The following is a 27066-nucleotide window of genomic DNA, read 5'->3' as shown; positions in this document are numbered from 1 at the left end:
AGCCAAATTTGGCATAGAGTCTCTGCTCCGATCAGTCGCTTCATATTTGATAGAAGCTTTAATCCAATCAACGTGAGGTGATCGAAAGTTGGAAACAGCACTACGACGAACACCTGCATGGGGCAAAGCATAGGCGTAGCCAGAGCCCCCCCCCCCTGGCCGCCTTAATTTTTAAATTTTAGCCTATCAATAATCCAGAATATCCGAAAAACTGTCTAGAAATATATTATTCTAATTTTATGCATAATTATAAAACTTTTTTTCCCGAAACCCATTTCGTCAAGTATTTCTCTACGAGCACCTCTTCATTTCTACACTCAGCCAAATAACCTTAAGATTTCCATAAGGCCTAACTTATGAAACGGCCTTTAAATAATTCATAATGATTCGGATGAATTTCATAAGGTCACTCTGTGACGTAAAATCATCTCACAGCTTGGCTTTTATTCATGTTTAGCAACATGATATTCTCAAGCGTCGGTAGCCGTGTGGATAAAACACGGGCTCGGTGATCCCGACGTTCATGAATCGATCCCAGTCTGCATCATTTTAAGATTTTTTTTGTTCTTTTCATAAGTCTATCTTATGAGATTTGTCATAGCAAGCACGATCAGTTTTCATAAGGTATTCTTATAGCATCCATAAGAATTAGTTATAGCAAATTTTCATAAGGTATTTCGATGAATTTCGCTTTCCTTCGACATTCCTTCAGAGATTCCTCCAGTAATTTCTCTAGGGATTTCTCCAGGAATTCCTCTACGAATTGCTCCAGGGATTTGTCCCGATATTTTCCAGGGAGTCCTCCGGGGATTCCTTCAGGCATTTCTCCGGGGATTCCCCCCGGAATTTCTTCCAGGGATTTCTCCAGGAATTCCTTCAGAAATTCCTCCAAAAATTGCTTCCAGGAATACCCTCAGGGATTGCTCCGGGAATCCTTCCAATCCAGCAATTTATTTAATGATTCTTTCAAAAATTCCTCTCGGTATCTCTTCAAAAATTTATTCAGGAATTCGTTCAGAAAATTCATCATTCCATCGGAAATCCTTCCATCATCTTTTCCAAGGATGCCTCCAGGAATACCTGAAGACTTTTTTGAATTACTTCAACGATTTTTAGAGGAATTTCTCCAGCGGTTTGTATTGGAACTCTTCAAGATATTTACAGAGGGATGCATACAGGAGCCAGGATATTCCCCAAGAAGTCATCCAGGAATTGTTTTACTTTTTTTTCTAAGAAACCCTTTAGGAGTTCATCCACGGATTTGCTCAGAAATTCACCCATAAATTCTTTCAAGAAATTCGTCCTTCGATACTTTCAGGAATATCTTGTGATTCTTTTTTTTCCGAGAAATCCTTCAAGATGCTATCCACGGATTACTTGAGAAACTCCTCCAGATATTGCTGTAGGATTTTTTTTAGGGATGTTTTGAGGATGTTCCTTCAGAGAGTTTTTCAGAAATTTGCAAATTCGTTGCAGAACATTTGGAACGATAACAAAATTGTACACCTGTCTGAAACGCGAAACAGCAAAGGTTGGATTGGTGGTGAATGCGTACATGCTGGATACAACGCAGCTGTGTTACGAGATGGATTTTTTGTGGTCGTGACCATTAGCATTATGTTTCGCCTTTTTCGGCTCACATGGCTATTAAGCGGCCAATATCGAGCGTGTCAGCTCCCTATTAGCATTGTATTAGTTCCGATATGAATTATAGTGCTTCGTGGTTGATTCTACTCCTTAATGTCGGATTTCTCTTTCGTCCTATTGAACCAAGAGTAATAACAATGGTTTTATTGACTTTTCCGCATATATTTTGCCTTTTTATCATCATAGATTTCCTATATACAACTCCGTTCTGTTTCCTACCGAAGACGTTCCGTATGCTGGGGACAGTTCGAAATCATTCCCTGCTTTTTATTATCCATTCAAACACTGCGCGCGTACACGCCATGCTATCTCAGTATAGTCTGTGTTTTTGTGTAAAAATGTGTATAATTTCATAAGTTTAAGAGCTTATTTTTTTTTCGACGCTAATTGTTTATGTAGTTTAATTTCATTATATTTGTCAAACGAATTAAAAACCGCAATTCAAGTTGATTAAACACCTTCTAATATTATTCTGTTTTTAACTTTATATTTCCTAATACCTACACCCTTTCGGACACTTTTGCCACACAAAACATTCACACTTTCAGTAATAGTGATACGCCGATGATAACGGTTACAAGCGAAACGCAATAACGATTGCATATAATCAGTTTTCCTTATAATATTATTGTAGAATTTATTTATCAAACAAAAACAAACAAAAATAGGATTGAAAATAAAATGATCTGTTCTCTAACGACTTGCGTCGGCATGTATAAATCATATTCAATAGCGCGATGAACTTATATGTTTAACAATAAATGACATTAATGATCAAGGATAGGATACTTCACTAAAACAATTTGTGTTTTGACACATTTCAGTGCAGTGCCTTTGAATTTACTGCTTCTAGTCAATCTGATTCACGCTCGTTTTGATTGAACACTTTCCCTTCTCGTTCTTCTTAGCTTGCAGTTCTAATCAAAATATTCTTTCCATTTTCTTCCCATAATAATGCATAAACGTTATCCAGTTTTGGCATAAAGGTTCATTCTAGATTTTTCTGTTCTCTATTTTATGCCAAACAGCTTTTATGCCAATGATTCGATTTCTATAATTTAAATTTAATCAAAGTTAAAAACTTTTCGTCAGAACGGTTTGAAAAAAATGTCGGAAAGATTTGATAACTATTTTGTTGCGGATACCAGAGCTTGGCTTAAGGCTACCTTCTTTCGGCATAAAGCCGTTTCGCATAAGATTCCTTCAGCACGATTGTAAGAATTACGACTTCAGAAGACTGATATTTAACTATTGCGATGTGATGACTCGTAATGGATAGTGGAGTTTATAACAAATAAAAAAAAACTGGTTTCAAATAATATTTCGCCCATGTGTTACACCAACCTTTTTTGTGTAGTTGTAGTTGTAATAGTAGAAGTGTTCACACACTGGCATCCATCAGTTCAGTTCGTAGCGGCGCATGCATGCATCTCGGGTTGTTCCCATGCCGGTCCACCTGGTTAGAAGTAGATCAGCTTCGCCTCGGACGGGCACTGCTCCATCGGGCAGTAGGGGCACTTCAATCTGAAAGTATTGTTCATTCTGAACACGATTAGCATCGATGCAATGTGGTTCATCGCGACGTGATCAAGTGTAGAGGTAACGTTATGTGTGTGATTGTTGTTGTTGTTGAGTTGGTAAGCACAGTTTTTTTTTGTTTTGTTTTGTACACAGCGCGCGCAGTTTTGTTTTGAGGAAGCAAACGAGGATGATCAATGGCATGGTGTGGTGGCATGCAGGAGAAACAAGAGAACGTCCAGAAAAGAAAGAGAAAAAGAAACGAAGAAACAAAGGCCAAAATTAGATGATTGAACTGTGGTTGCATTGAATATCTATCTGAAAGAACGATGTGGAATGTTAGTTAAGTTAGTGTTCTATGCAATGTATAGTTGCCCCGTCACTTCATAAGATTAATTCCAGAACAATAAAAAATAAGCTAAATAATATCATTGGCAAATCAAACAAATTGACTAGATAATTTGAAATGTTTAACCCAGATCAATGCGAAGGAAAGTGGCACATTTGACTAACGATCGTTTGCCATAATGAACATTAACGCACACTTTTTTTGTCAACTGCCTTTTTTACCAAATGACCTTATTATACCAATCGAACATATTCTAAATGTCACAGATCCTCTGCAAAACTCCTGCTAACGTTATATCAATCAACAGGAACCGATCTATCTTAGAGAATAAAACATATTGGTGTCGAATGCACATCAGCTTAACATTTATTTTCTGGTTCTAATCATAGACCATGGAGTTGCTTCAATCACTACTCTTCAAAGGGATGAAGGACAATCTCCTTCCGGAACGGCTAAGCTTGACTCTTGCTAAGAGTTTCGTTGGAGATTTTAGACTGTGATGTGGGATGTTTAGATATTTCTCTGGGGGTCTGGCTATCAGTTTCAACAAGTTGCGTTTTTTTCAGAAATTTTTGCCGACGTTTCGATCCCTTAGGATCTTTTTCAAGGCCTAAAATTTATTATTTTGATTTTCAACATTCAACACATAACACATTAGCTGATAAAAACTACTTACTCGATACTAAATCGAAAGTTAGTTGTTTGAACCTTGCTTCTTAAGATTTGTGCGTCTGAAGTTCTGATGCACTGTTGAAACGGGATTTCAAGACGTTTGTCCTTAATATTTAAATACGCCATTAGTTGTTCAAACCCGTAACTGAGTATAGACGTTCATTTCACTGTGCTAAGAGGTTATTGGCCGAGCCCTAACAACCGTTACTCGGGTAGTCAACACAAGTGGGACACAAGTGGATGTAGCCGAAGGTGCAATCGTGAATCAAGATGTTTCGTTGAGAGCCCTTGCTACAATATGTCTTAGTATTGATCCAATCAACTGTATTCTTGAGCCTAGGAAGCCTGGATGAACCTCAAGAATGCATTCCAGAACAGCGGAATGACCCGCTGCATGGGTCTGCTGCGGAAGCCAACAGATATTCGTCTGGTCGAATGCAGGTCTATGGAAGAATAAGTGAATGAAACAATGTCCACAAGTCATAAGCTAGCGGAGGTTGGCTTCAAAGTGGATACCTACATGGCTGGCCAGGTGGCTGCTCATAAGTCTGCCCTTTAGGAATTCCTTCAGACGTTCCTCCACAGATTCATTCAGGAATTTCTCCAAGGATTCCTTCAGGAATACCTTCACAAATTCCTCCAAGAATTCCACCAGGGATTCCTTTAGAGATTCCTCCAATAATGTTTCCAAGCATTCCTCCAAGAATTCTTCCAGGAATTACTCCAGAGTACCTCCCAGAAATTTCTCCAAGGATTCCTACAAGAATTCTACCAGGGATTCCTTCAGGAATTCCTCCAGAGATACTTCCAGGGATACCTCCAAGAATTCTACCAGGGAATCCCACAGCAATTCCTCCAGGGATACCTCCAGAGTTCCTCCAGGGGTTCCTCCAGAAATTCCTCCAAAGATACCCTCAGGAATTCCCACAGACATTCTTCCAGGGTTTCCTCCAGGGATTCTTCCAAGGATTCCTCCAGGGATTTCTGCAGAGATTCCTCCAGGATTATCTCCAGGAATTCCTCCAGGAATTCTTCCAGACGTTCCTCCAGAGATTCATTCAGGAATTTCTCCAAAGATTCCTTCAGGAATACCTTCACAAATTCCTCCAGGGATTTCTTTCGAGATTCCTTTAAAAATTCCTTTGGGAATTCCTCCAAGAATTCCTCCAGGAATTTCTCCAGAGTACCTCTCAGAAATCCTCCAGGGATTCTTTAAAGAATACCTCAAAAAATCCAGGGATTCCTCCAAGGATTCTTTCAGGAATTCCTCCAAGAATTCCTCAAAGAATTCCTTCAGGTGTTCCTTCAGAGATTCCTCCAAGATTCCAATTCTCCAGGGATTCCTAAAGGATTTCCTCCAGGAATTCCTGCAGGAGTTTGTTCAGAATTATCTTTAAGGATTTCTCCGGGAATTCCTCCAGGGATTATTTCAGGAATTCATAAAAGGATTCCTCCTACGATTCCTCCAAGAAGTCTTCCAGGAATTCCTCCAGGAATTTCTCCAGAAATTCCTCCAGGAATTCTTTCAGGGGTTCCTGCAGGAATTCTTCCAAAGATACCTTCAGGAATTCTCATAGACAATTCCTCCAAGAATTCCTTCAAGAATTTCTCCAGGGATTCTTTCCAAGGATATCTCCAGGAATTCTTTCACTGACTCCTCCAGGAATTCCTCCAAAGATGCCCCCAGGAATTTTTCCATAGACATTCCTCCAGAAATTCGTCGAGGGATTCCTCCAGGCATTCTTCCGGATTTTTTTCATGTGTTCCTCCAAGGATTCCTCCAGGAATTCTGTTACAAAAATAAAAGAAATTAATTATTACAAAGGATTAACATATTACGAACACATAGAACCTTATGAATGCACGAATAAAAGACATCACAATTTGACGCAACACGACACATAACATAAATTTGCCCTGTTATCCAAATGGATAACATATTCCGATCACAGGATGACGAGGTTTCAATTTATTTGTTTGGGTCCATCAGTCATCCTGGAATTGTATTTTATTTGGCGGTATGCCTTTTAGTTCACAGCCAGGCTTGGAAAGCGTCAGCGTCAATACGGGTCGTTACGCGAATTTTACAGAAGTGCCTCTCTCAATGTCATCGAATCAGGAGGAAATGACCAAGAGAGGCTAACAATATTCTCTCATTTTTTGGTCATGACGGAGCGTGACATGGTTGTAAACAAGGCAATTACTTCAACATTCATGGATTTTGTCATTGTTTAAATCCTACAAAGCATAAATGTATATTCTCTCTATCTGTTACATACAACGACTAGCCCAAATTTGCTTGGACCAGGTGAAAATTTTAATTTCAAAACAATATGAAAGTTTCCGTCATGACGCTTGATCATTGCAAAATGACATGACGAAGTGCGTGAATGCTCGTTTTGTCTAGTGACGATGAAAGGGCCTACTTGTTCATCGTCATGGAAAGCTCACGACCAATAACAGCGCTGTTCACAGCATTTGTTGCTGTGTTCATAGCTTGGTTTTGTCTAGGAAAACTAATCCTAATCGGGCATCCCGTTTCGGGTTTCGATACTAGAGCTCTATGACTTGAAGTCTGTGTCAGGGAAAGGTTTACGTATCTAGTTCTTAATCGCGGCCCGAAATGGCCTGAATGTTGGCAATCGAAATAGGATTGCACTTCATTGGCCTCTATCCTGCCAGAACCCTATAAATGTTAATTAATACTAGGGTAATATTTACAAATTAAAATTCAACATGTAGCACAAGGAACGAACGAATATTGAACTTTAAACACATTAAACAATTATTCTGTCTTATTATTGTAACAAATATTTATACCCGTAACACAATCCAACGTTTGAGCAAGAATTTTTCGTGAATCGTTCACCGATTTACGAAAAATTCAGCTCCCATATGCTTCATATCCTTCATAACAATAGTGTTAAGGCCATACACTTAACACTACGATAAAGATAAATAACTTAACCTAAACTCAAAACGAAACCAAAACGAGTTTTGCTACCCGAAAGCCACAGTGCTTTCCAGAAACGTAGCGGTGAACAGGACTAACAAGCCCCACGTTGGGCGCCATGTTACAAAAATAAAAGAAATTAATTATTACAAAGGATTAACATATTACGAACACATAGAACCTTATGAATGCACGAATAAAAGACATCACAATTTGACGCAACACGACACATAACATAAATTTGCCCTGTTATCCAAATGGATAACATCTTCCGATCACAGGATGACGAGGTTTCAATTTATTTGTTTGGGTCCATCAGTCATCCTGGAATTGTATTTTATTTGGCGGTATGCCTTTTAGTTCACAGCATTTGTTGCTGTGTTCATAGCTTGGTTTTGTCTAGGAAAACTAATCCTAATCGGGCATCCCGTTTCGGGTTTCGATACTAGAGCTCTATGACTTGAAGTCTGTGTCAGGGAAAGGTTTACGTATCTAGTTCTTAATCGCGGCCCGAAATGGCCTGAATGTTGGCAATCGAAATAGGATTGCACTTCATTGGCCTCTATCCTGCCAGAACCCTATAAATGTTAATTAATACTAGGGTAATATTTACAAATTAAAATTCAACATGTAGCACAAGGAACGAACGAATATTGAACTTTAAACACATTAAACAATTATTCTGTCTTATTATTGTAACAAATATTTATACCCGTAACAATTCCTTCGGGATTCCTCCAGGATTTTCTCCAATTAATTCTTTAGGAATTCCTTAACGAATTCCTCCAAGAATGCCTCCACGAAGTCCTCAAAAAAATCCTCCAGGGATTCCTCCAAAAAATTTTCCAAGAATTCCTCTAAGGATTCCTCCAGGAATTCCTTCGGGGATCCCCCAGGAATTCCTTCGGGGATCCCCCAGGAATTCCTCCAGAGATTCCTCCAGGGAATTTTTCAAGAATTCATTCACGAATTCCTCCTGGAAGTCCTCCAAGAAATCCTCCAGGGATTCCTTCAGAGATTCCTCCACGAATTCCTCCAAGAATGCCTCCAGGAAATCCTCCAGAAATTCATCCAGAGATACCTCCAGGGATTTTTTCAGGAATTCTTCCAAAGATTCCTTCAGGAATTCCTCCAAGAACTCCTCCAGGAATTCCTCCAGATATTCCTCCAAGAATCCTCCAGGGTTTCCTTTAGGAATTCCTCCAGATATTCTTTCAAAAATTTCTCAACGGATTCCTCCAGGATTTCTCACAGACATTCTTCCAGGGATTCCTCCAGGAATTCCTTCAGGGATTTCTCCAGGAATTCTTTCAGACGTTCCTCCAGGAATTTCTTCGGGATTCCTCCAAGAATTCCTCCAGGAATTTCTCCAAGGAATTCTTCGGGAATTCCTTCACGGATTCCTCCAAGAATTTCTCCAAGAGTTCCTCCAGGAATTCATCCAGAAATACCTTCAAGAAATCCCCCAGGGATTCTTTCAGAAATTCCGCTAAGGATTCCTTCAGGAAATTCTCTAAGAAGTCCTCCAGGAATTCCTGCAGGGACTCCTCCAGTTTCCTTCAGAAATTCCTCCAGAGATTCAATCGGGAATACTTACAGGGATTCCTCCAGAATCCTTCAAGGATTCCTCCAACAATTTCTTCCGGAAATCTTGAAGGAATTTATGGACGAACCTCTAGAGGAATTTATGGAGCAATTCCTGAAGGAATCTCTGGAGAAATAGCTGTAGAAATTTTTAGATGATATTTAGGAAGACTCTGAAAGAATACCTAGATGAATTCCTGGAAGAACCCGACGAGAAATCCCTGGAAAATCCTTGAAGGAGTTCCTTGAAGAATCCTTGAAAGAATTCCTGGAGAAATCCTTGAAGGAATTTCTGGAAGAATGTCTGTGAGAAATCCTGGAGGAATCCGTTGAGGAATTTTTGAAAGAATCTGGATTTTTTGGAATTTCTGGAGGAATATTTGAAGGAACTCCTCGAGGAATCCCTGATGGAGATCCTGAAAGAATCCAACGAGGAATCTCACATGTGCCGTGACCTGCCTGTTTTGAAGAACCGTAGGAAGACGTCGTAAACCGTAAATGTTGCGAATGATGCCGAAGTCCCAGAAGTTGCCGTTGGAGATGTGAAGCTAGAAGCCGACGTTGAAGGTATTTCTTGCCCAGTCATGTTGTCTAATGCTATTTGTGTTCCAGAGCTTTCGATAAATCTACTCTCTATAAGTCAAATTTGCAAGAAGGACCTTCGAGTTATCCTTACGAGGAATGTATGTGAAGTCTACAATGTTCAATCCGGAGAGATGGTTGCTGTATGATTCCAGAAAGATGCCTCCTATCAACTGGAGTTGGCTAGCAATCCAAATCCATGTGCTGCCAATGTGACGGATAGGACGGCATCAAGGACGGCATTATGGCATCGACGATTGGGGCGTATGAACTATAGAAGGCATGGCGTTGTCGCTGACCATGGCTTCTAAGGATTTCAAGGTATATGTCGACATACAGACTGGTAAGAAGATAAAGCGGTTCAGAAGCGATAATGGTACAAATCAATCATTGAGCGATGCGATGGTGGCATACAATCCTGAGCAAAATGGACTTACTGAACGCATGAATCGGGCTACAGTAGAGCGAACGAGGGCATTATTGTTCGATGCGAATCTAGGAAAGCGCCTAGAGGTGGAGATCGATTCCGAAGACAGCGAAAGTGAAGTTGATGATTGTTGGCGCGTCAGACGAATAGGCCCTTTGAAGCAGTCGTTTGAAGTCTACTACCACTACGACAACTATCCCGTCATCACATAGCTTGTCAAACGATAATGTTTTTTCTATGATTGATAGGCAAAACGTGTACAACTAGTGTTGATAACTAACCGTAATTACACGGAGACAAATTTCGTACGTTTGAAACAAAAATATTCATGTTTGTTCGGTAAACTGATAAAATTTTTAAAACCAAAATATTAATTTTTAAAACTAACTCAATTACATATTAATTTCTACAAGACCCATTGAAGAGCCCCCCGTTCCGCCGTCGAGAACATAAACAAAACTCTCAAGTTCCAGCTGCAGCACCAAACAAGATTTCCTCTTGCAAAAAAAGTCAAGTTTCACCAAAAGTTTCCACGAAATCTCATTGATTTCGAGAGCGTATGTTATCTACATGATACTGGTATTGAAAGTGCCACGCGGGAAGTGGGTTTTCCTAGAGAAGGAAATGACTTTGTAAAATTAATTGGAAAACAAATATTTCCGTAGGGCCGACCTGCCACAAAAAAAAAACAAAAAAATTTACATTTGTTTCTAACATAACCTGTCAGAAGATGCATGTTTGTTTCAAAAATGGATTGAATTTGCTTCAAATGTGACGTTCAATTTGCTCCAAACAGTTTTATTTTTGTTGCCAGAACAAATTGACAATTTATTTGAGTTTACCTGAAATATTTTTGATTTTACCATGCTTTTTTCTGCGTGTACTTAAGTTATTATTGAATTACTGTGAAATCGGTGCTGAAATTGATTTATCTACTAAACCCGTTTATTTAACTTACATTACGATTAAGAACAGGTATAGTTTCCACGTATTACATTGATTTCAATGCATATCGCTTCGATTTTTTTCCTTCTTGTTTTGCGCAACATGTTCCATGTAGGTTTAGTTAATACTTACTAAAACCATCAATTTAAAACCTCACGAACCGATCACAAATAGCTGATTGTAAGCAGAATTGTAAGTACTTATGAACTAGTGAAGAATTGCTAAATTATGATACACCACCAATCACGACAGGTCCTAGACAACAAAATACCGTCCCGCTACTTGCATCTACAGAGGTCCAATACGCTCAAAGTATAGCCAAACTAAATTGTAAGTAAATAACATCTATGTTTCAAACAGTTAATGAACGGAAATATATTTACAGTCGAGTCGCGAGCTCGGACTACGGGAAAGTTTAACAATGATCATGAATCGGTAACTGACGAATTCAACACGACCGTTGTGGAACGTAGACTGGATGCAGCTGAATCAAATGTGGTAAGGCGTAACGAAAGGGAGCGCAGACCTCTCCAGGCAACTACATCGAAGGCATCTTTGCGATGTAGTAGTCCAAATTTTCCGCAAGTTTCCATCCCACACATACATACTTGGTGAACCTGAGAGTTATCGAGAGGCCTTGGCAGATACCAACCGAAAGTATTAAGCTCAAATCGAAAATGACACCGTTGACGTCGTTACTCCCAGAACGTGAAGCGTTGAAGAATAAGTTGATGAACAAAGCCAACAAGACCAACCCTGACGGATCGATTGAGAGGTTCAAAGAGAGATTGGTAATCAAAGGATGTGCGCAAATCCAGGGTATCGACTATGCTGAAACGTATTCGTTATGCGACGATCCGGTTCTTGATGGCAAAGGCAGTTGAGAACAATATTTCAATTTTACCAGTTAGATGCTGTAACGGCTTTCTTGCAAGGCGAGCTGAAGAATGAAGAGATTTATATGCAGCAACCAGAGGCGTCTCGTGACTAGCAGACTGACCTGTTCTACAGATTACTATTTTACTAAATGAAAACACATTAGAGTTATATTATACTATGCTTGCTGTTTTTTTTTTGTTTTAGTACATATTGTGATTTTTAACATAAGCTGATTTTTATCTTCTTGTTTGTTAACCATTTTCTGAAAAATATCTTCCGCATTTTCATCGCAAATAACGATGCGATTCGCATTCAGAGGCGCCTTAGAGCGACTTCCGAAGTATGGTATCTCACATACTTTTAGAAAAATCAATTTTCGGTGGAAGTCATTTTTTAACGTTCTTCACACACCGACGATATAGTTTATTGCATTGCTAACTGGACTGCGACGGAGTGCGGAATCTTAAATAAAAGTGCGATATTGCATCAAATCGTTCCGGTGTCTTCACCGCACTTATTCATCATGAGCTAATGAATAAGTGCGGTGAAGACACCGAAACGATCTGACACTGAATCGCACTTTTATTAGAGATTCCGCACTTCCTCGTCGCACTTTTAACTGCGCAATGCGCAATACTTGTTTTTTTTTTTCAATCATGTCCAACATGCTCTCTTTTCCGCAAATGTACGGAATTTCCACCTCCATGAATTGTTTTAGCTCGTATCATGACCTCGAATTTAAAATTTGGAATCCGTTGCCAACGAGTTAGAGCACATTCGGCACCCCCAGCTTCATCCACGCTGGATGTAATGCATAACAAACGCGCACGACATTGGGTGTGCCAAAATGTGCTCTAGCTGCGCAAGTTGTTCTCAGCCTACGTAGAACGACAAACCGAGAAGCCACAATCCAAGCTTTCATTCATTTCTGGTTTTGCTACACACATGTAAACTTTCCACTGAAGAAGCTCTTTGCGTTTAGCTGTGTGCCTCTGGTATCCATCGCTTTTTTCTCTGAAGAGTATACCGAGCAGCATGCTAACAATCATTTACACACATTTGAGAACCTGATCGGTAAGCATAGCTGGCAAAGTAAATATTTATTTAAATTGATTTAAATATTGTGCAATGAATGTTCCTTATTCCATTTTTTTAGATATTGTTAAATAATCCTTTAATTTCCAACAACGATACAACATACATTTTTTAGCATTCTAAAACTGTAAATTTTCAACATGATTTTAAAGACTTTAGTCGATTGCGCTTAGCGTGCGTGTACGCGTGAGAAGCAGGCGGGAAGTGAAAAATGGAAAGAAACGTTGACAACGCTGCTGCTGGTTCTAGACGAGTAGGGAACGTATGAGCGACAGAGTAAAGTGAAATGAATTCGAATGAACACTGCCATTCGGAGGCAAAAAAGGGAGGAAACGGTTGGTTTGGGAACAGCATCCATCGTTCGCTTGAATCGGGGAACCGGTGGCATGTAGTTTCGAAGAGTCGAGCAAGAGAGAGCTGCGCAAGGCTGGCTCTCGCATGCTCTTGTTATATGGTTTCTGCCGGTGGATGGCTGGAGTCGTCTTTCGTTCTTCATAAACCGGGAACGATGTTAGCGCCTTGTGTGCAAGTTGTTATGGGATATTTAAATTTAGTTTATTCTTTTCTACTTAAAGAATATTTTGCGAGTTTTATTCTCAGCCTATACCCGTTCCAAGAACAGGTCGAACATGTGGACGAGGCGCCTCTGGCAGCAACCAGAAGGCTTTGAGGACGGGGCGGAAAGAGTTTGTAAGTTATATGGTTTGAAGCAGACAAGCGGAATTTGGAATTGGAAGTTGGACAAAGTACTAGGTAAGATAGGACTGTTGCGCTCAAAATATGATACCTACGTTTACTATCGAGTTGACGGGGACAAGACGATAATAGTTACGATTTACGTGGTTGATTTTCTAATCTTTACAAACGATGGCAACTACTCTACGCTGAGGGAAGTTGAGGGTGCCATTCACCATTCACGCTGAGGGATGGTTAAGCTCAAAACCAACAAATCAGCTGGTAAGGATGGTATCGCAGCTGAACTCATCAAGATGGGCCCCACCTGTCTGCACTGGTTGATAGTTAGGATCTGGGGTACCGAACAGCTACCGGAGGAGTGAAAGAAAGAAGTAATCTGCTTCATTCACAAGAAACACGGCCATTTGGAATGTGAGAACATCAGTCATCATTTTGAATGCCGCCCTCAAAGTGCTATCCCAGGTCATCTTCCGTCGTCTGTCACTTGAAACGAACGAGTTCGTGGAAAATTATCAATCCGGCTTCATCGATGACCGGTCGACAACGGACCAAATTTCGGATACTTTTTCAAAACGACGTATCAACATAGGATTAGCGTGTATTATACGTCGTTTTGAAAAAGTATCCGAGAAATCTTCACCGTACAGCAAATCCTCCATAAATGACGACAATACTAGGTCCCAATCGCATCACCTGTTCAGCGACGTACAAAGCTATGTGAAATAATGGACGGAAACGGCTTTCCTGGGAAGCTGACTAAACTGATCGAAGTAACGATGGACGGTGTACATAGCTGCGAAGAGCAACAGACAGACTGTGGAATCTCCAACGCTTGATGAGATCAAGACAGCCATTAGAGGACTGAAGAACAACAAGGCTATTGGTGAAGTGAATAGAAACGAGTTAGGTAGAGATTATTATCGAACATGGTTTTCCGGCGAAACTGGCTAGAGTGATTCATGTGACGCTAAAGCCTGTATCCGCAATATTCGGGACACAGAAACACAGCTGTAACTCTGCAATAGATACAATAAAATTGTTCAAATTTTGTATAATAACATCTTAAGATGTTATTACTTTCACCTACAAAATTTCATGTGAATCGGTGCAGTACTTTTTGTTGTAGCAACGAAAGAGTAAAATGTGCGCCATTGAATTTTGTACAGCCCCAAGTTTTGCTTGTCAGCGCTGTAACTTTTAAATTTGGCAAAGGAAATGGCTGAAATTTTGAACACAAACCTCTTAATCTACATTTGATGCATGGGCAAAATTTCAAAAAAATCGATGCACTATCAACAATTTTATAGTCGAAACATGTTTTGGGACTGAACGTGATTTTAGCCTCTCAGACAGCAATTAGTCAGCACCCTTTATTGTTTTGATTGTACTATTGAAAGTACTACACCAATAATCATCATATTTTGCAGGCATAATATACACATAATAAACTAGCTTCTGTGAAAATTTCATGAAAATTGGCAGAGAAATTAAAAAGTTATGAATATGCAAAAATCGCACATGAAAAACACGAAAAATTTTTACTAACACTCACCCCAATCAACACCAGTAGCTTTCAAACCAATTGGTCAAAGTTGATGAAATTTTGCAAGAAAGTGTCTCTATAAGTATCATAACTGCTAACGAAATTTCATAATTATCATCACACAACTTTGAACTGTAGCGTAAAAGAATCATCTACTATGCGAATGAAAATTGGTCATGATTGTACAAAATGCTTAAAACCACGCCTGTTTGTTTTTCATCCACAGTTAAAAGTAATGCATTGATTTTTATGAAATTTGGCACAAATAATTAACATACACCAAAGAGTTCTCAGTCAATTATTTGGCCAATTTTACCGATTCATAACAGAGCTACTGACGTACTTCTGTGTCCCGATTATTGCGGATACAGGCTTTAGACGGTTCAAAATGAAGTGTAGGGGAACCAACGTATCTTGGACACAGCGTTACGCCATTATATTTTGGACACTTCCATTTGTTTTTGCCGTAAATGTCCAAAAAATATTGGAACGCTGCTGTGTCCAAAATATGTTGGTTCCCCTACGGGTTGTGGATGAAATTTCGTCATCGTTCGTAACATTTTAGACGATGACGGACTGAAGCTGGGCGACTATCTTTTAAACTAACTGCTCAACATAGCATAGGGCTTCGCCGCCGGATCGACCATCGGGCCGTGGAAGCGGCGTTCATACCTTTTAAGAGGGAGACTGCGATGATTGGACATACGGTTAACATCACAAAGACAAATGGCGTTCGGCCAAATGATCCGGAACCGTTCAAATAACAATCAAAATTTGTTAACTTTTGATACATTTTGCAAACAGCTTGTTGGTTATTTTTTCAAACGAAAATTTAGCCTATAGCAATCATTTTGTGTACCCCATGGTTTACCCGCTGTCATTAGCAATAATATTTTAAAATTAACCCTCGAACGATCGCGCTGTTGTATTTTGTACAACACGTTGAAAAAATCTCGCTTTTTGTACTCAGCATTAGCATGGTGCTGACGCAGGTAGTCAATCGCGCGAGTTACGGAAGGTTAATGTAAAATATGCACATCCTAAACCATTGAAACTCAAGAAACCAAAAACCATTACCACACCACCTACATAGAGGTGTTCATTCAAATAAAAAAATCCAAAAGACTACTTACATTGGCCCGTTGCTGAGCTTGCTCAGGGCGTCACGTGAAATGACGTGACCGCATATCAACTTCATCGGTGGATTATCGTCGGAGCTCTGCTGTCGCAGAATCGGACAGGCAAAAATCGAGTGGAAACGATTTTCCGGATCGAGATCGATTTCAATCTGAAAGAAATTCAAACGAACAAAATTGTTAATTTAAAATAAAATGTCTCACTAACAGAAGGCGTACCGGCAGTTCGTCCCGACCGCTCCAGATACCGGTGACCTGGCGCGACATCATGACCTGTTTGAGATTGAGCAACGCCGGCAGGGCAGTGCAGCCCGCGTTCACAATCACCGACAGTGGCGAGTCTTTGTTGATGCCGAGCAGCGAGCAGGCATCCTTGAGGAACACATCGGCGGCTTCGATCCACATTTCCGGCGCGGTCAGATACTTGTAGGGCGAGTTCTGGATGCCAATCGGAAGATAGATCAACGTTCCCATCAGTATCTGGATTTCCTTTTCGTAGCGCTTGACAAACTTGGAGAAATTGGTACGGGCGTAGGTGATCGCCTCGGTCTGGGCGTTGATTCCGCCGTTCAGAATCTGCATAAATGCCAATCGGTGTAGTTTGAATTCCAGGCTGCTGTTGCGGGCGTCCAGTTTGTTCGAGTACCGAGCGGCCCATTCCAGAGCTGGCGCCAGATTGTGATTGTGGATAGCTTCCCATATTCGGTGCAGCTCGGCGTACGGTTCCGGAGTGATTTCTTCGGCCGGAAGACCGGATTCTTTGATCAATGCATGGGCCACATCGTCCATACCCTGGCGGTAGAAATGCTGGGCCATAACTTTGTTCAGCAAGGTCACGTTCCGTTCCGTTTGGAAGACATCATTGCGCGAAGTGGCAGTAAAGTCCGCTACGAAGTTGCGATCGATCGCCTTGCCCACCTTGCTGACGGTTCCATGCAGATCCCGGTGTTCCGTTGTCAAGCGCTGAAGTTTGTCTTTGGTTTTTGTGATGGCATCGTGCAGAACCTCTATCTGGCCGGGTGTGAGCTGTTCGTCGGCTGGAACTGAGAAGCAAATGTTAAGGGTGTCTGATGATTAGATGATGAGACGATTAACCTTCGAGCAGTCGCGTCTTCGGGCACCTTCAGCGACACCACGCAAGAGTGTATTCAACGACACCACAAGAGTGTATTTTTCATTGTGCGTGTACTCAGTACACGACGCGACCGCTCTCGGGTTATTGGGCGATACACCTTAAGGGAATTGGGGGTGAAAGCTCAGGTGAAATATTATCTCCTGGGGTTTTAATGGGCAGATCTGCAGATATCTCAACTTCATCGGGAGCACCCGCATTCTCGCCGATATACTGAAGGACCGCGGGTTCGGAATCGTAGCGCTGCAGGAGATGTGTTGGACAGGATCTATGGTACGATCGTTTAGAGGTAATCATACTATCTACCAGAGTTGCGGCAACACACGTGAGCTGGGAACAGCTTTTATAGTGATGGGCGACATGCAGAGGCGCGTGATCGGTTGGTGGCTGATCGACGAAAGAATGTGCAGCTTGAGTGAGGATCAAGTGCCGATTCTTCAACATTAGCATAATAAACGTGCACAGCCCTCACTCCGGAAGCACTGATGATGACAAAGACGCATTTTACGCGCAGCTCAAACGCGAGTACGACCGCTGCCCAAACCACGACGTCAAGATCATTATAGGGGATCTAAACGCTCAGGTAGGCCAGCAGGAGGAATTCAGACCGACGATTGGAAAGTTCAGCGCCCACCAGCTGACGAACGAAAATGGCTTGCGCCTCATCGATTTCGCCGCCTCCAAGAACGTGGCCATTCGTAGCACCTTTTTCCAGCACAGCCTCCCGTATCGTTACACCTGGAGATCACCACAACAAACGGAATCGCAAATCGACCACGTTCTGATTGATGGACGGCACTTCTCCGACATTATCGACGTCAGGACCTATCGTGGCGCTAATATCGACTCTGATCACTACCTGGTGATGGAAAAACTGCGCCCAAAACTCTCCGTTATTAACAATGTACAGTACCGGCGGCCGCCCCGGTACGATCTAGAGCCACTGAAGCAACCGGATGTCGCCACCGCATACGCCGGACGAGGGTGTGCTCGATGTGGCCCCTCTAGAGGACTGCTGGGGTACAGTCAAAGCAGCCATCAACAACGCAGCCGAGAGCACTATCGGGTACGTAGAACGGAATCGACGAAACGATTGGTTCGACGACGAGGAGTGCAGAGCGGTTCTGGAGGAGAAGGATGCAGCGCGGGCGGTAATGCTGCAGCATGGAACCCGACAGAATGTGGAGCGATACAGACAGAAGCGGACGCAGCAGACCCGTCTCTTGCGGGAGAAAAAGCGCCGCCTGGAAGAAGCGGAGTGCGAGGAAATGGAACTGCTGTGCCGTTCACAAGAAACACGTAAGTTCTACCAGACGCTCAACGCATCCCGCGAAGGCTTCGTGCCGGGAGCCGAAATCTGCAGGGATAAGGACGGGAGCCTCCTGACGGACAAACGTGAAGTGATCGAAAGGTGGAAGCAGCACATCGACGAGCACCTGAATGGCGCATGTAGGCACGGGGGATCAAGGCAGCGGAGGAAATGACTATGTTGGTGCAGCAGAGGACGGGAACTAACCAACTCTCACGCTGGGGGAAGTTAAGGGTGCCATCCACCAGCTTTAAAATAACAAAGCGGCTGGTAAGGACGGTATCGCAGCAGAAGACATCAAGATGGGCCCGGAAAAGTTGGCCACCTGTCTGCACCAGTTAGTAGTCAAGATCTGGGAAAACGAACAGCTACCGGAGGAGTGGAAGGAAGGGATAATCTGTCCCATCCACAAGAAAGGCGACAAGTTGATGTGTGAGAACTTTCGAGCGATCACCATTTTGAATGCCGCCTACAAAGTGCTATCCCAGATCATCTTCCGTCGTCTTTCATCTAAAGTAAATGAGTTCTTGGCAACTTACCAAGCCGGTTTCATCGACGGCCGGTCGACACCGTACGGCAAATCCTCTAGAAATGCCGTGAATACCAGGTCCCAACGCACCACCTGTTCATCGACTTCAAATCGGCATACGACAGTATCGACCGCACAGAGCTATGGAAAATTATGGACGAGAACAGCTTTCCCGGGAAGCTGACTAGACTGATAAGAGCAACGATGGACGGTGTGCAGAACAGCGTAAGGATTTCGGGTGAACTATTCAGTTCATCCGAATCTCAACGGGGACTACGACAAGGTGATGTACTTTCCTGCCTACTATTCAACATCGCCCTGGAAGGTGTTATGCGACGAGCCGGGCTCAACAGCCGGGGTACGATCTTCACGAAATCCGGCTAATTTGTCTGTTTTGCGGATGACATGGATATTATTGCTAGAACATTTGGAGCGGTGGCAGAACTGTACACCCGCCTGAAACGCGGAAGCAGCAAAGGTCGGACTGGTGGTGAATGCGGCTAAGACAAAGTACATGCTGGTAGGTGGGACTGAGCGAGACAGGACAAACCTTGGCAGCAATGTTACGATAGACGGGGATACTTTCGAGGTGGTAGAAGAATTCGTCTACCTCGGTTCCTTGCTAACGGCTGATAATAACGTGAGCCGTGAAATACGAAGGCGCATCATCAGTGGAAGTCGTGCCTACTATGGGCTCCAGAAGGAAATGCGGTCAAAAAAGATTCACCCCCGCACCAAATGTACCATTACAAGACGTTAATAAGACCGGTGGTTCTCTACGGACACGAGACGTGGACGATGCTCGAGGAGGACATGCAAGCACTCGGAGTTTTCGAGCGACGGGTGCTAAGGACGATCTTCGGCGGCGTGCAGGAGAACGGTGTGTGGCGGAGAAGGATGAACCATGAGCTCGCTGCACTTTACGGCGAACCCAGCATCCAGAAAGTGGCCAAAGATGGGCAGGGCATGTTGCAAGAATGCCGGACAACAACCCTGCAAAGTTGGTGTTTGCTAACCATCCGGTTGGTACAAGAAGGCGTGGAGCGCAGAGAGCACGATGGGCGGACCAGGTGGAGCGTGATCTGGCGAGTGTTGGGCGTGACCGAGGATGGAGAGCTGCAGCTGCAAATCGAGTATTATGGCGGCAAATTGTTGATTCAGTATTATCATGAATTTGATGTTAACTAAATAAATGAAATGAATGGATATTATTGCTAGAACATTTAGAACGATGGCAGAACTGTACACTATAGGGTGGGTCAACGTTGTATGAGAAAATTTAAAATTGATCAGATTCAATCAGATCAAAGTTTTTGAGGTGCTCTTTTACTGCCTATGATCGCATATCAGTCCCATATTTGCTGGGTTTCCTATTCATATGGGACAGTTATGCGATCATGGGCAGTTTAGGTCCCAAACAACTGTGCAAAATTTGGGCATGATTAGTTTAATCTGCATTTTGCGCAACGTGATTGAAGTGTTTATGGGATTTTACGGGAAAACATACTTTTTCGTATTTTTCTTGATAGTTCCCAAAATTTTCCTACACCATATAAGCGCAAATGTAAAAGTATAGCCCAGGATACGTCGCAAAACTTTGTCGAAGACCGCAAACTGATCAGATGCATGTGGAAAAAGATATACTCTTGGCAATTCTAGTCAGTCTAGTTTATTATTGATGTTATTCCTTTACATGTTAAATGTTAAGTACACTTAGACGATCAGTAGGTTATAACTGTTGTCCCAATCCTCGGATCGCTTTGCGGTCTTCGGCAAAGTTCTTCAGGATATCTGAGGCTATACTTTTACATAATCGGTTACATACTTTCAGAATTATTTCATTGTTTTATAAGGAAAATGCAAAAAAGTGAGTTTTCCTATATAAAATCCCATAAAAATTTAAATTGCGATGCCCAAATAGCAGGCATAACTGATCGCGCTTAAATTTTGTAAGTCACTCAGGACCCGAAATGGAATAAAAAAACCTTGATCTGAAAAAACGACCTCTATGACCCACGCTAATGTGCAATGATTGCTGACAGACAAAACAATGCTGTTAGCCATGTAGAAGGAGTATTACGAAAAGATCCCAAATGATACCAATTAAGGTATGCCAAGGAACAGTATGAACATACTTGACGACGGTTAAGCTGTAGAACTGGATGTGTTTTGGAAAGTTCAAAATGAGGTAAAAATGAAGTTTCTGGGAAGGACAAGATCCCGGATGAAGGTAGACAAAAATACAACGAGGATTTCAGCCTATCATCGTCGATCAGGGATGGCAATAGTGAACGATCGGAGATCTGCAGGCAGGTACTGCGATGATCACGTTCTAAATGGATGGGCAGTTGATCAGCTGACCCGTGCATGCTTGCAAAGAATAAAAATAGATATTATTATTCTTTGATGCTTGTTTATGTTTATTAGACCGGCCCACATTTGTATGGCGAGAAAAAACTAGTCAAAATCCGCGGTGCACCCCATAGGATTGTGTGCATAATTCAGTCAAATCGGTTAAAAACTAAGCTGATGCAAATGAGTTGAAGTTTGTATGTGGGTTTCAGTCCAAATATATGGGAAATTGGATGACCTCCAATTTATCGCTCAGTACGTTGGTTTGTCGTGCTCGATTTGACTCAATATAAAGAAAAGAACAGCTGATACTCTTAGAAACAAATTTGTGAAACATCATACAAAGCTAAAATCTAATTTAAATTAGGGTTTCTGCCAACGAAAGGAAGATGAGAAATTGTACCCTCCTTTGCTCTCGGTTGTTGCATGCAGCACATGTTTGTCGTTCAAAACTTGCACGCGAAATCGTAGACGACTATGTTATCCTTCGTTGCAATTGTTCACGGACGTGCACGACTATCGATACCAATAGGGTAGGACGGGGCAAGATGGCCACCCGGGGCAAGATGAGCACCCCTCCGTTTTACTACTTTTATGATGAATTTTGCCCAAACAACTTCATAATCCGTTAGAATAATGTTCATCCTGTTTTTAAACCTGATAAAAGGTACTTCATAATGAACGAATTAAAAAATATCGTCAAATTAGTCAATAGCATGGATTTTTAGCATTTTCTTATAAGAAATCATCAGAATAAAATAAGGTTTTTATGTCAGAATCAAATTTTTACCATAATTCTGGTTATTAGCCAACATTACTAGCTTATTGCAAAGCATTTTTATTTACATTAGAAAATATTTTCTAAAAACAAACATTAAAATTTATTCAATTTTAGTTATTTAACTATAGTGGGGCAAAATGAGCACCCATTATTCCCCATCAGGGGAATATAGAAAATATTTTGAAATTATTGTAATCCACTCAATAGTGCCGAGCATATTTTTCCGTAACCTCTGCAACTATTTGGTTGCGTAAATTCCTAAAAATAAGTAACTTAATTTCATTTCATTTTGCAGCAGTTGGTGGGGCAGTAAGAGCGCAAGTCAATCCAATGCCGAAGATCAAGGAGGGGTAATGGCCGTAATAGTCCGTGCGGACCACATGAACACCATCGGAAGGGTAATGGTATAGGTTGGGGAAAGGTATTGGACTAGACTTGAGACACAATAATGCAAATACGGTAGAAAGTGTGAAATTGGTTTCTGTAGTAAGGTTCATGTTGTATGTTAGGTCCTTGTCAATTTGTCAGTTAGTTGCCTTAGATTCCCAATCTTAAGTAGTGTTACTGTTTTGCCCCATATCAAATATGTAGTCTCTACTCTATTGAAGTGTTATATCAAGCAGTTATGTTCATTATGTCAGTAATTGCTGGTCACAATGTTTTTGCGTCATTTATTGCAGGTTATTATTTATGATAAGTAGTAATTTTCGTCCAAAATGTCCAAACTAATTGGTATCATTGATAACGCATTAGCTTCAAAACTAATAAACATTTGCACTTAACAGGATTTGCTTTTAGATCCTGGCAATATACGGCTAAATCTTCGAATTGTTTTGTCAGTCATACTAGTTTTTCTTGTAGAAAACATGTCATACTCCCTCACTTTTCATATAATACGAACATTTAAAAGCGTAAAAATACCTTCTTTGTCATACATAAGTAATGTTGTCCAGCTTAGTCAAAGAAGTAGATAATCAGTTTTCGTCGAGTCGAGACGCATTGACCTCAACAAAACATCTTAAGTTATTGATCACGCGTTAGCTTCGGAACTATAAGCACAATTAAGTGTTGCAACTCGGGCCGGGAGTTAGTACGGACTTGCCAATATCAATGCTATTCCACAAATTTGCAAAAAAGAGAATTAGAGCTTTTGAAAAGAAGAAAACTACTTGAAAACTAGTTATTCATTCGTACGCGTAACGTTAATTAACTTTTCATTTACAATGCGAAAAAAACAAAGTACAATTTCCCATCCACTTAGTTTCCTGATAAATTCTTGTTTCCCGCTGTATGTTAGTTATTTACCTTTGCACGTCTAGAATTCAGGTTCCATGGAGAGTATTTTACATTTGTTTACTTACATATGTCGATGATACTTCCCCCATAAATTGTGTTTGTTAACTTCTGGTTGTCTTTCGAAGATCTTCCATATGTTAATCTGAAAAAAGCTTGTGCTCATGCACCGTTCATGTTCCGCAAGGATGCGAACCATGCAACATTTTGTAGAGACAAACAAAGAAGGATAAATTGATTAGTAATTATTATGTGTATAGTGTACAATAGCAGTAGTGAATAATAGCAGTAGCTGTTTTAGTATTGGTGTGTATGTGATCGAACAAGAAAAAAAGTCACGAATATCAATCATAATTTAATGTATTTGAAGAATATAATTAATAATATTTCCAAGGAAATAAAATATTTTGTATTTGCAGCATAGCTGGGCCTTTAAAAATTTCAACATTTGATTAGGATGCCGAACTATCTGGGCAGTGGTAACCATCTCGGGCATCCCCCTGTCACAACCCAATCATCATCGAACCAACTGACCCAAATTCCCGTGCTCGTGTAGATAATGCAAGTATCTCACCGCGCAAAAGAAATATGGTCAACCAGTCGAACTGGCCGAGCAACAGCAGAAAAATGCCCAAAATAGAGGCCCCTCCCTAATGGTCCAACTACCCTATATCGACTAATTATTTCCTCAATGTGGTCCACTTCGTCTCGCAGTCATGTGTAGCTATACTTTTACTTAAACTTTATGACTAAATATTGAAACTAATAAATACAGTAATGAAAATAATGTTGAAATGAGTACAAATCTGTATTACAAATGATTTAATATTTAAGTTTTTTTTTAACATTTATTCGCTTTATTAACTTCAATTTTGACTGCGAGACGATGGAAGGTGATTCATACAAGAACGCTTATCGGATGGCACTTTATCCGATGAAGTGAGTCGAAGTATAATTCCCCTTCCTTTGCTTAACGTTGAACCATTCGTCATTGAAATCATCGTCATCATCAAACATTTGAAAGCAGTTTTTTCGTTCAAATAAATCATTTTTGCAACGAAAATGGATTCACTGTATCCTATATGAAGAATAGAATACAGTGAATATATTTTCGTGGTCATTGTTTTGATTTACAGCGAAAAAACTGCTTTTCTATTTCCAAAAAATGATGACGGATGCTTGAGCCTTAAATCCGCCACCCAAAGCACGCACCCAGTCGGCCATTGAGGAAGCCGTTGACTATTGGATCGAATTATTCTGGGACATAAGTGGCTTTGATGCACACCAAAATTTTTGAAATGCTTCCAGCACGCCAAAAATCAGCAAAAGAAATTGCTGGATTTCAGCAACATTTTTGCTGAATTTCAGCACAACTTTGCTGATCAACTGTCAAAATTGCTGGATGGTTCAGCAAGTTGAAAAATAATTGCTGATACTCAGTAATTTGTATTGCTGAATGCAACCAGCACGCCAAAAATCAGCAAAGTTTGCTGATTACCAGCAAAAATATTTTGCAGTGTGGTCACTCCTGTCGCACCCATTAATCTTATGTTATTATATCAGTAAAATACAATAAAGTAATAAAGAAATATGTTGTAACAACACTAGCAACAACTGAAACAAGAGGGCCCTCAGAAGACACTCTTCCCTAGACAATATTGATCCAAAGCCCAGGGAAATTCCTAAAAATAAGTAACTTAATAATCGTTTATTGTTTTTCGGGTCATTTTGTATAAAGTATTATAAAACCGGATTTTTTTTTCAATAATCGAAAAAAATTATAATTTTAGAACGTGATACCATAGCTATAAACAAGGTTTACTACATCAATCACTGTATGGCCAATTTATTGTTAAAATATTGGGATTTAAATGAAGTGCTCTTCTTGCCTCGTAGGGGTGCTCGACTTGCCCCGTAGCATGTTCGAACTGATCATAAAACATCTTTTTTGTTTAGTCAAATAAATCATCCCTCCCATGTTTATGGGTGATAGAAAACATGATATAGAAAAGAACTACTGCGAGGTACTTTGAAAAATTGTGTTAACTTTCAATAAACTCAACGTGATCCTTAGGGTGCTCATCTTGCCCCGCCCTACCCTAGCATTCCCAGGTGCATTCCTAAACTTTCTGAGTAATTCCTGGATTTTGTTTTATTTAGATAGTAGACCCCTGCGAAGCTCAGGAAAATTCAACAGGCAAACATCGACCGAAGAAAAACCACAGACGATACACTTCGAACATTTTTCCATTCTAATCATAGTCACGGAAACATATTCACCCAATGCGGTAGTGGGCAAACGTCAAACTCGAACAAAAACAATGCTAGCTCCATGAGTGGAAAATTGGCCAACTATATTTTTTTTTTCAAAAGGACCGTTAAATCACTGTACGATGATAATTTTTAGATTGTTTGTCTGTGGAAAAACTATCACGAAGAATCGCCCTACACTATGTACCGTGTTGCATATGTTTTGAAGCGCACAAACGAACTTACGACCATAGAGAAACGAAAATCTCAGATGAGCGGCGTAAGGTGGTAGACAAACGTGAGCGTGCGAAAATAATTTGGATTGCGTAGGTTATTATTTTATTGGATAATGGACACGCGTTATGGAAACCAATTGGATAATTCATGTCTGTGGAGAAAGCGTGGCGGCTGGCGCGTTACAGACCGCAGGTCGGTACCATATTTTAGACTATATAGGCAGTATGAAATGATTTGCAGTACTCACCTTCCTCGATAGAAGACCGCAGCTTCTCAATCAGGACGATAACGTCCCCAATGATGCGCTGTGAGTGATCATTGATGGCGGAGAATTTCGTGATGACTTTGTCGACTTCCTTCTCGACTGCAGCGCAGGATTCCATTCTTGCTTCTCTCCGGTGCACTACCTATCAGCTGCTTCCCAAGCAGCGCGATTTGCCACCCACTCACGGAAAGTAAATAGCACCAACAACAAGGGCCAAAAAAATGCGCCTTTGTTTTGATTTCACACCGCAATGATGACGATGATGATGCTGATCGTCGCAATCTTTTTCCTCTCGATTTTTTCTTCTTTTGCTGTCAATCACCCGCCGCGCACTCCAGACTCACGATGACGATGATGGACGGACGGGTTCGAAAAAAAAAAGAAAACAGCCAGACAACAAAGGACGATGCACTTTCACTTACGAATGCACTCTTGATCCCAAACAGATCCCCGTCACCAATCTTGTCCACAGTCCAGATTATTACCCAACTGATCCACTAGCAACGCGGAACGCAAATCACTTCTGCGATCGTCGGACGACACGACGGAAAAAGGTCACTCTTTCCTAATGGTTCGCATCCATCTTTTCACAATCTATTATGGCGTGCAGTCAGGTAGCAGCAGCACCACAACCCCAGCAGGTACGACCGAAGGTTTTACGCGTCGTTTCACTTCCGGAATGCCACCAATTTACTACGATTCGGCTTTTCAACACTTTACCATCGAATTGGAGAACTTTTCGTTGTAAAATCTACAACTTTTCACCCACTAAAACACGTCTTGGGAAACGCTAATGAAGGCTGAAAAAATAGCTTTTGCTTCGTCCGCGAGCGACGACGACGACGATGAAAATAACGATCATTGACGGATGACGATGATTTTGCTCCATCGC

The 27066-nt window shown here is 41.1% G+C and overlaps 1 protein-coding gene and 1 long non-coding RNA gene across 3 annotated transcripts; one reads left to right on the top strand and one right to left on the bottom strand.

The window, feature by feature from the left end:
- Positions 1-1787: 1787 nt before the first annotated feature.
- Positions 1788-27066, bottom strand: LOC109410608 (E3 ubiquitin-protein ligase RMND5A). 2 transcript variants are annotated; one of them, XM_029875743.2, is made up of 4 exons: positions 26157-27066; positions 16246-17069; positions 16024-16178; positions 1788-3171 (listed from the first exon to the last, which is right to left on the bottom strand). In XM_029875743.2, exons 1-4 carry the CDS (start codon positions 26290-26292, stop codon positions 3108-3110), a joined length of 1179 nt encoding a protein of 392 aa, XP_029731603.1. In that variant the 5' UTR covers positions 26293-27066; the 3' UTR covers positions 1788-3107. The 2 variants fall into 2 exon arrangements, with proteins under 2 accessions (XP_029731603.1, XP_029731602.1); XM_029875742.2 differs by having other exon boundaries at positions 1788-3189; positions 26157-27064.
- LOC134289805 (uncharacterized) lies at positions 3196-12008 on the top strand. The gene is made up of 3 exons (XR_009998684.1): positions 3196-10707; positions 10793-10869; positions 10930-12008. It is a non-coding gene; the product is annotated as an uncharacterized LOC134289805 (long non-coding RNA).

The sequence above is a fragment of the Aedes albopictus genome, chromosome 3 (genome assembly GCF_035046485.1).
Source record: "Aedes albopictus strain Foshan chromosome 3, AalbF5, whole genome shotgun sequence".
Taxonomy (NCBI): Eukaryota; Metazoa; Arthropoda; class Insecta; order Diptera; family Culicidae; genus Aedes; species Aedes albopictus.
This window is presented reverse-complemented; position numbering and strand designations above follow the sequence as displayed.